This window comes from Phaseolus vulgaris, chromosome 6 (assembly GCF_000499845.2).
Source record: "Phaseolus vulgaris cultivar G19833 chromosome 6, P. vulgaris v2.0, whole genome shotgun sequence".
NCBI lineage: Eukaryota > Viridiplantae > Streptophyta > Magnoliopsida > Fabales > Fabaceae > Phaseolus > Phaseolus vulgaris.
The window spans coordinates 3,872,833-3,883,360 of record NC_023754.2 but is presented as its reverse complement, the minus strand read 5'-3'; the positions used below and the strand labels follow the sequence as shown (position 1 = coordinate 3,883,360).

The 10,528-nt window shown below is 30.0% G+C and overlaps 1 protein-coding gene across 5 annotated transcripts; it reads right to left on the bottom strand.

The window, feature by feature from the left end:
- Positions 1-573: 573 nt before the first annotated feature.
- Positions 574-6,079, bottom strand: LOC137830957 (zinc finger protein CONSTANS-LIKE 9). Of its 5 annotated transcripts, none has more exons than XM_068638392.1 (6): positions 5,689-6,079; positions 4,338-5,011; positions 3,572-3,799; positions 1,830-2,134; positions 1,294-1,425; positions 574-1,158 (listed from the first exon to the last, which is right to left on the bottom strand). In XM_068638392.1, exons 2-5 carry the CDS (start codon positions 4,887-4,889, stop codon positions 1,296-1,298), a joined length of 1,215 nt encoding a protein of 404 aa, XP_068494493.1. In that variant the 5' UTR covers positions 4,890-5,011; positions 5,689-6,079; the 3' UTR covers positions 574-1,158; positions 1,294-1,295. The 5 variants fall into 5 exon arrangements, with proteins under 5 accessions (XP_068494493.1, XP_068494496.1, XP_068494492.1 ...); XM_068638395.1 differs by having other exon boundaries at positions 5,863-6,050; XM_068638391.1 differs by having other exon boundaries at positions 574-1,425; positions 5,689-6,076.
- Between the last annotated feature and the right edge of the window lie 4,449 nt (positions 6,080-10,528).

Sequence of the window (10,528 nt, the reverse complement as noted above, 5' to 3'; positions counted from 1 at the left end):
TATACCATTCGAAAGAATCTAAAATTACATAATTCATGCACAATCTCAAAGTAAAAAACTTCAGAATTTTACAATTTGAAATTTGTTATAAAAAATAAAATAACACTAAGATTGCACAATTTGAAAATAAAAATATAAAATACACAATACATAAATTCAGAATATGTAATCAAAAGTTTTTATTCATATAAAAAAAGCGATTTTCAGATTTTACAATCTAAAATTTTCATATTTGTTGTAAAGTAGAAGAAAATTATAGAAGAAAAAAAAATCCCAAAGAGTACAAGAGTTTATAAATTTCTTACTTATAAAAAATTAGTGGGGAAAAGAGTATTCATTAAATTTAGTTTTTATTTTTATCTTAACAAAATTATTTCTAAGATAACTGTTTACTTTTTTAAGAAATTAAAAAAATGAAAAAAAGAAACATTTGATCTCAATTTGAAAGGTGTGATAAAGAAAGAACCTTTTTATGCTTATTTTAAAAAAACTAAATGAAAGAACCTTTCCAAATTGAATTTATACTTAAGTTCTAATTTCAATTTTATGAAGTTTAAAAAAAAAAACAACTCGTCCAAAAAAATGCATAAAATAAATTACAAAGAGTCACAAACAAAACTTGTATTGGTACATGTCCAATAGAATATAGGGGTGGCATCAACATGCATAGTATCCTATTCTATACATGGGACATTGAATATACAATTTTGTCTAATTACATCAAAAGAGTTGGCAAAATTATACATCTAAATTGTGTGCTATACATGTCAAAGCCAAGAAGAGGCCAAATATTACAATTTACAATCTTTCTGGTTTGTTTATCTGGAACTGTTGAATTGAGCCACTTATGATGCCATCTCAGGCTTCTACTCGTGACTATAGCAGAGGGAAGTTTACATCAATCATCACATCACAAACATTCAAGTATGGTTAAGGCCAAAGAAATCAGATTAGAAGGCTTTTGAATTCTTGAAAAAGAATTATGCAGCCCAAATTGCCAAGCTTGACACATTGCCTGAGGAGGGCACTTTGTGATAACATCACAACTTGGAACATCCTTCACACTGAAGGACAGAGATTCAGCTCCAGATACTGAGCTTACACAGATGGAGAACACAAAGCCTTTTTCCTCCTTGAAGAACATCAAGACCTCCCCTCCTGTGATAAAATCAGACAGCTTGTCATTCAAGGGACAAAGAATGCATCAAATTTCATCCATTTTTTTCTGGAAACTGTTTTTCTTTTGCAACTATATGACTGTTTCCTTTTATAAAACATGGTTAAAAGTTGTACTCTCAGTAGCTTCTGGTTGTGCTCAAAGGGTCATAATCGTAGACGTCACCGGCTTTCACAAACCGGCCCTTCACCCGCCTTCTGACATCGGCCCTTGCCTTGCGAGAGGCATACCGCACTTGTTTTTCGAACCTAATGAGATGATGAGAAAGGATGTTCAATCAACTTTAGAGAAAACATGTTTTGAAGTTTTGAAATAGATATGTTTGGACGAGATCCTCTATAACTTCATAAGCAAAAAATAGTTTATGCAGAAATTGAAAACTAAAAAGTTTGAGAAGCTATATGCGGTAGTTTCTACAAACTAGCTCATGCATAAGCTAACTTTAGCTTAGCTTATACAGAAGTTAATTTCAATTTTTCTACTAATCTTTTTTCTTAGAAGGAGATTATGGAGAAATTCATCCAAGCAGATCCTAAAACAAATCTTTCAGCTGCCAATGTCTTTAACCAACATTGCTTCTCTTCTATGAAAAACAAAGCAAATTGAGGCCTCTACGAAATCGAATTTCAAAAGGATTGTCACAATCACTTACTTTCGTGCCTTCTTCTTTTCCTTGTAGCGCAAGACAGCATTGCTGCGGTTGGCAGATTGCAAGGAATTCTCAGGACAAGGAGCAAACCAAGGAGGTTCTCCCCTGAGAAGCATGGAAGAAGCCCCACAGTCTTGATAGTCTGCAGCACTACTCTCTCCGGTAATGCCAGAAAAAGAAAGGTTTGATTGAGCTTGCCTCCCCGTCAAACAAAGAACCGGTTCGGTTTTAGTACTCAAAATGGAATCTGCAGATGCTGCGTTGCTGCAAGCCGGTTGTGTAGCATTGACCAGTCCAACCGATGACCCCTGGACATAAAGTTAGATCTGAAAATAAGTATGGCATGAAAGAAATGTTAACCAACACAACCCCCCAGAGAAGAAATTAAAATGCTATGTCCAGTGCAACTAACACAATGCAATCATGCATCACTCACACTGTACAGTGAACATCTCATTCTTAACACTTGAATGCATGTACCATAAGAAGGTTAACTAGGTATATGTGACTCTTCAAACAAGTATCATAGATTTAAGGAATGAAAATAAAATTATATTCTGTGTTTACTTCTTTAACATTATGCAAATATTTTTTTTGTCATCAGCACTTTGAATGTTTTTGTCATCGACCAACCCTCCTAAAGCTTAAGGTGGAGGCTAACAGATTAATGTCTAAGTTTGCAATTATTAGTTTGATCAATTTTCAGAAGAATTATAAAGTTAACAAATGCTTGTGTCTGTTGAAAGAAAATTGTTGAGAGAAATTTCGATGCAGCCACAGTGGGCTGCTTACTTGATTTATAGCTTGATTACAATACTCAAAGAATGAAGTAATCAAAGGGGTAATTAGAAGCTAACAAATGGCATCGAGAGGGAAATTAGTTGCTATCTTATAGCTTAATAGCCATCACATAACATAATTACACTTGATCAAGCACTAGCATTGTATCATAAATGCTAACATTTCAAATCTGTTTTTGAAATCACTTGATCGAACAAAATTTGTGTTCCCTATCATTCTTAAAAACAGTTTTCAAAAGCTATTTTGCAGAATAGTTTTGAAGAACATAAAAACAAAAATAGAATCATACACACCAATAAACTCTTGATCAAATAATAGTTCAAAGCTAATTAAAATCACAGTAATGCAACTTGCCTAAAAATCCCTGTTAGGAACAATTATAAGAGTAAATTACAACAACATCTTTTAAGATTTTCTTAAATTACACTTACACCCCCTGCTTTTCTCACTATTACAAAGGCCTCCCTTATCATAGGGTATAAGTGTAAAGCTTTTAAAATTTATAGGGGTGCACATGTAATGGATGAAGGGGTGACAATGTAATGTAACGTTTATAAAACTATTAAAATAAAGGAAAAGAAATATAGGATAAATCTTTTGGGTATAATAAACACATAGGGTTATGTTTATATAGAGATTAATCATACAAAAAGTATGGGCTAAGCCCATTACATTGGAAGTTATATCTAACAAAAGCAAATGGGAGATTTGTGTAGAATCTTAAGAAAAACTGGGGTACCAATGTAATTCGAGAAAATCTCAGGGAGTGTCAGTGTAATTTTCTCATGTTAAAATAACCACATGGTCAAGGAGAAAAGAAAATGCACAATGGTGAATACACAAGAACATCATCGTATAAAGTATACAGAACATAACATGTGATGCCCCAATAGTAAAACAAGCCATGATTATCACAGACAAAAGAGATGGGGAGCATTTAGCACCTCGGCAGCAATGGCATCCTGACAACTGGAATCTCCTGCAGACATGTCTTTTGTCCCAAACAAACTATTAAATCCACCATTTTCAAATAGCTCTTCGGAATGACTGAGGGCCACACCAAAAAGTTCTTCATAGTTCTCAAGATTTAGATCCATTTCATCCATGTCAAAATCATCATATAGATTATCATCTTCACATAATGCAGGGCATTTTGCAGCAGGACAGTACAACTGCGTATTGAAAATGAGATATTAGCAATGTAATATGATGAAACTATCAGAATTTCAACGTATAACATTAAAGTTGTGTTAACTCATTTCAGTAAACAAGACATAAATTGAAAAAACCATACATGATGGTCCTTTAACTAAGCTAATCTAGTGATGACAGGAATATGTCTGCTTTTGTTTTCAATTCAACTTCAAGGTACCAATAAATTAGGGAAACTATTAGTTTTGCAAAACCAAAACATGCCTTAGACCAAGAAACAATAAAGTAACGAAAGCAAGTAGCTGTATAGAAAATGAAACAACCACAAAGCTTGAGAATTGAACCAAAGGAATTATACAGCACATAATTTTTACATTGCTCTTGAGGATGCTACATGGAAAACAAAAAAAATGATTCCATCAAACAAATTAAGACTGAGCACTAACTAATCCCTTTCAAAATTGCAGTTTCATTTCCTGTGCTGCTATTAGAAAGTACAATACACCTAGTGCTGGTGGTGTTATTCATGAAGACAATGATGATGACATCCAACTATACCTTTGGCAGACATTCATTGGCAGGTCCAGCTGGAGGTTTGGAGCTTGACTCGGGTACTGAAGATGTACCAACCAAAGACTTGTCCAAAGAAGGTAGATCAGTAACTTGATCTGAACCAGACACATTCCCATTTTCAGGTAGAACTCCAACACTCTTGTTGTTCTCATTAATACTCATTAAGCCTAGTTCTTGCTCACATGTAGACTCTCTAATGGAAGGGATATCCAGCACAAAGGACCATATTGAAGACAGTTCCGCCGCTGAAGGGCAACCAGAGTAGCAACTGATTGCTTGTCTCTTATGTGTTGAAGATGTAGAGACTCCATGACCCAACCAATCACAATTCTGACACAGTGAAATTTTCTCTTCAACACACCTCACAAAGGCAGGTTGTGAATTGCATCTCTCACACAAAAGGGTGCGTGAATGACGCCTGGAAAGGGCATTAGCCGAATGAACATTCCGATCACAAGACAAACATAAGTAGGCAGCATCAGAGCGGCAGTACACCATGGATCTCTGGTCTCCACAAAAATCACATATATAACCCATCTTTACACTTTTTTTCTCTTGCCCCTTGGAATAAATCAAGGAATCTCCACCTAGTAACAGTCTTGACAGACCAAGATATACTCTGAAAAAACAGAAGTTCTCCCTGTCTGAAGATGCGGAAGCTGAATTAAGACACATAATGTAGAAGCCATTAGATAATATGACAAAGAAAACAGAATTTTAATGCTGTAAATTCAGCAGCTACCAAGAAACAAAATTTTAACATGTTAATAAGAACAGATAGATACATAGTGATGTAAGGAAAACGAAAATGGGAATACCGCTGCCCATTCTGAAGAATCTGAGCAACGGTATAGATGCTATGGAAGGTAATTTACTAGACCAATATTATGAAAACTTGCAGCCAACACCAAAAAACTAAAAAACAGATCAAAAGCAATGAAAGCATGTACTGTCTGATTTATATTAAGGATTTGATGTGACACAGGAAAAATATATTCTAACAAATTGGAGAAAATATTTTCACCTTCATCACAAAATTTTACAATAGAAAGTGATTCTTTCAAAAGAATAGCAATAAATAACTAAAAAATCCAGAAACATGATTAAACTAGCAAAGAATCATATACCCAAATAAACAGAAAAACAAAAGGAGAATCAAAGACAACAAGAATAACGCATCTAATCCAATCACAACATACCAAACCAATTACCAGTCTCTCAAAATTCTCAACTTTTTCACTGCCATGCCCAGAAAAACATGAACTTTAAAAAAATTCACAGAACAGAAACGTGGGTTTTGACGAGATATGAGAAAGCAGAAGGCAGGAAAATTTACCTGACGGCAAGGAAGACAAAGAGAACAAGATCAGTAAGCAAAAGGGTGTGGCTTTTTCAGAAAAAAAGAAAAAAAAAATTATTTGTATGCAAAACTTAAAAGCAAAGAAAGAGTCCTGGAAGTAGAAGCTGCTGAACTTTTTGAAGAGAACAAAAGGGCCTTTCTCTCTCTTACTTTTTGTGTGTGTTTCTCTCTCCTCTCTTCTGGCTTCTGCTCTGGCAAGACTGGTGTGGTGTGGTGTGTTGAGAAGTGGAGATAGAAAGGAATAGGAAGATAGAAGATGGATAAATGTAGATGAGATATGAAAAGAAAAGAAGAATAATGCAAATGGTGTGTGTGTGTGTGAGAGAGAGAGAGAGAGAGAGTGTGTAGGTAATGTGACATAAGCAAAGGTGATAAAAAGTGCAAACCAAAGAGGAAAAAAATATAATGCAAGTGGGGCCATGTCCTTTTCTCAATGAAAGGAAAAGGTTGGGCTTTCCCTTTTTCCTCTCCCTCCCCTCACAAAATATAATTAATAAATAAATAAAACAGCTATTATTAATATTATTATATTTCTCTCCCTGCACTTTCTCAATCCACCTGTGTGTCTGTGATTGTTATATGATCTTTCTCTTTTTTTAATGTAAAAAAACTTGATACATTTATTTATATGGAATATCTCATTTGTTTCTCTTGGATCCAATAAATAACTTACTAAAGATATAAAAACTTGTTTAATTTATTAAATTTCTACATGATTAACTTTTTAAGTTCTATCTTTTTTATGTATCTTATTATAAGAACAAATTCCATTGAAATTTGTAAGATACTTTTTTTTAATTAAAAAGAATTATTAAAAAGTTAGAGATTTTGTTAAGATTAAAAGAACAAAAGATGAGATGAAATATGAAAAAAAAAATGTTTATTATTACTTATATTTGTATTAAAGTGGTACATGATAACATAATAATGAATACATAGTGATTGGAAGGTTGAACTTTGCTAAAAGTGCATCACATGTTGGGTGAAGTGGGCAAATGGGTTTGTTAGATGTTAACTTTTTCACTATCTTTTTATCTTATTTTGTTTCATTTTATTTTATATTTTACTTATGAGTTGGCTTTTTAAGCATTTGTGGTGCTTGGTTTGCTTGGTTTGGTACCCACATCAATCACTTGCCTAATTATGATTTAATTTGCATAATATTTTTCTAATTATATGGTTATTAGTATTATATTAGTTGCTGCCTACTTTAATTAACGTACTTCTCTATCCAATATCTTCTAACAAAGTCTTCTATCATTATTGTATAATAACTAAACTTCTTAAATACAACTACTATAGTCAATATTTTTATCTTTTTTACATCTTAAAAAATTAAACCCTGATTAAAAGTTATTAAATAATTATCAAATCTATCGGTAATTTAACTTTTTTCTTTTATTACATAAACCTGTTATACAAATGAATAATCAAATTAAACTTACACATCAAATACCATAGTCGGTTCTTTAAAAAGAAAAATATCATGGTCAGTTCCACGTGTACTGTTAATTTATTCACTAATTTCATATTAATTTATTGACTAATTTTGTATTGATTTATTGACTAGTTTTATATTAATTTATTAACTAATTTCATATTTTTGGGCCTATTATTTGACAGATTCTCAGCTTCTGATCCCTTAATATTCACATAAGTTTTAGTTTTTTTATCACAGAAATTAAAATAAGCTTTCTTTAATTCTCTTGATTTTACACATTTTACAAACCCTCTTGAATTATATGTAATTTGCTATCGATACATGTGTTCACTCTTAGACAAGTTAAAAAAAGTGATTGTTTCAGAAAAACTCATTTTGAATAGATCATAGAATACCGCCAGTGTTTGTAATACTTATTAAAAATATATCATTTCACTGTAAATAATGCTATTATTTGCATTAAATTATATAATATTAAAATAATATTATAAAAAAAATTATATTGTTGTTGAAAATTCCACATCAATTACACGAAAGATAAATTTATATTATATAAATTATTACTAATTTTATTTTATAAATCAATTTTAGAAGATTTTATATCTTAAAATTATAAAATCTTAAAATTATAAAATTTTGATGTAAAGAGTTTGACAATTTCAATATAATATAAATGAATATAAAATTTATCTTGAAATTAATTTCTTAATATTAAATTTGACTTAAAATCTACTTTTAAGAATTATTCTATTTTTATCATAATAATTCTTTATCAACCCAGCTTCAAAATTATACAATACGTCTCATTCTTAAGTTTTTTGAGGAAGTAAATCGTGACTAAAATATAATTGAAAAATCAAATTGATAGTAAATTCAATATTATTGAACTCTATGCTGAAAATTAATTGAATTATTTACATAGAGACTAATTTGATCTTCTAAAAAGAAAGCGAAAAACGTGGTTTTCTGCACGTTTAAAGATCAAAGTGGTGGCTGTGAATAAAAAATATTTTTTTAAAAAAATACTGCAGGAAGTGACATGAATGTGTGAATAGCATGGAAATGAAATAGGGTTACGGTGAACCTTGAAAAAATGTTGGAGATTTACAAATTAAAAACATATATATAAGTAAGTGAATATAAATTTCATCTTTAACTTTGTTAAAAATTCTACATCCATTATTTATTATTAGTTATAAATTTTATCTTATAAGACGATTTTATAAAGTTAAATTAAGTTTGAAGTATAATTCTTAATACATAGTCATCTTGAGTTTATCATAACAAGAGTTTGTTGGGTTTATCAGTTTATCCATAATCAGGTCGTTATCGGAGTACCCATAAATATATAGTCTCACGTACGAATTGGCAGTATCGATGTGAAGGTATATTGGAAATTTCACATCAACTAAAAATTATGGCATTTTATAATATATAAATGAGTGCAAACATCACCTTATAAGTCGTTTTATAAGGTTAAATTAAACTTAAATTTCATTTCTTAATAGGCTTAAAATATATTTCTTAATATGTTATTAAAATAATTTTTAATTTATCTTAACGAACATGTATTAGATTTATCATGTTATTTGTTATTATGTCATTCATCAAATTTAGTTTCACACACGAAACAAATTACCAATATGAACTATTTTGATATGAAGGAGATGTACTAAAGATTATACATGAACTAGAAATAAAATCAATTACACATGAATTAGAAATAAAATATCGAGATATATAAATCAGTTTTATAAAATTGAAATAAAATCGAGATATATAAATCAGTTTTATAAAATTAAAATAAAGTGAAATTTATTTATTTTTAAAAAATATATAATTATTGTGATGTTGATGTTGGATGTCACATGTGTCTTGATTGTGATTGTGGATTGAGTGGGCATGATTTGGTTTGCTTTTGAAATTGTGGAAAAAAAATATAAATGAATGCCTTATCTAAAGAAACAGTTGGTTTATTTTGTAAAAGATTATGTAACTTGTAGTGGTGCTTCCCCCACTAAATCTAACTCTCTAAGTGCCACTTCTTGCCCATTGTTTATCCATAAACTGTCGCTTCATTTCCGAGTACCTGTTTGCATTGCACCACACTTCAGATTTTTTTTATTGCCCTTTAAAAGAAACAAAATATTTATTTTATTTTTTTAACTATTTTTTATTTATTTTAAATTATGTTATTTAATAAAATTTTAGCATACATATTATATATTCCATTAGAAAGAAACATTGGGGAGAGATATATCTTCAACTCAAAACTTATTATGTTGGATTTTTTTTACTTATATATTGGTAGAGACAGATTCCTTAAAATAGAAAAATAATAATAATTTATTTGATAAAAAAAATGAGTTGATCACCAAAATAATTTTTCCTTTAATACTCATTGTTAGATTTTTTTTTCAAGAGGAGACATAAAAAATATATAAACTAATAAGTAAAAAAATATCATATAAAATATTAAAATATCACCTCCAATCTAAACTCTTAAAACAATATCTTTATGTATCCTTATTTATATATATGAAAAATTATTTTCACAAATAGCAATAAAGTGGTCTTCGTTTATTATTTATTTAATCTTAAATTCATTATTACAAGCTCTTGGTTGTTTAAAATGGGAAATACAAATTTAAAGACTTCAGAGAAAAGAATTTTGCCTAGAGATAAAACATTTCAGTTAATTTTTAAAATAGAGAAAGTTAATCAATTAAAAAAATTCAAAAATTAGAAAACAACAATTAAACGTAAAATAAATTTCCTAAAACATGTAAAGTGGTTAGAATTAAAGTAGCGTATGTTATGGAGTAGTTTCTTCACACCAAATTAAAATACTTTATGATATGAATATATTTTATACCATTTCACATCAATTTAAAATGCTTTATAATATGAATATATTTTACCATTTCACATCAATTTAACAATTATCCAGTATTTTGTAATTTTCAAATAGTTATTGGTATCGGAACAAAATGATTTAGCGTAATCAACGTAAATTTGTGAATGAAAGACACGAACTAATTTTTGCTTCATTAATTTGCATGAGTTGACATTGACTAATAATGTGGAAACAATGAGAACAATACAAGAGAAATAAGAAGGCTTATACTAATTTTCTCAGGATCCATTCATGCATTTACACGATGAAAATAATGTTTAAAATATAAAATAATAATAATAATAGTAATAAAAGTAATCAATTAATTCTGTGGGGCATAACTCTGAGTATCTATCACATGAGTGACATTATTATTGATGGACATTTCCCCGTTTTGTTAGATCATGCTAACATGAAATTTGTAGGGTTTTGATTTTTCCTGGGTAATAACGCTTTTGGTGTTCTCTGCATGCTCACTT

What these genes read in the sequence shown, in the direction of transcription:
- LOC137830957 (XM_068638392.1), bottom strand. Translation starts at nt 4,889, where the DNA reads ATGGGTTATATATGTGATTTTTGTGGAGACCAGAGATCCATGGTGTAC. An exon ending in CCAATGAATGTCTGCCAAAG is followed by an intron (nt 3,800 to 4,337) that starts GTATAGTTGGAT and finishes TTCAATACGCAG; the next exon opens with TTGTACTGTCCTGCTGCAAA. An exon ending in GAAAAGAAGAAGGCACGAAA is followed by an intron (nt 1,426 to 1,829) that starts GTAAGTGATTGT and finishes TCATCTCATTAG; the next exon opens with GTTCGAAAAACAAGTGCGGT.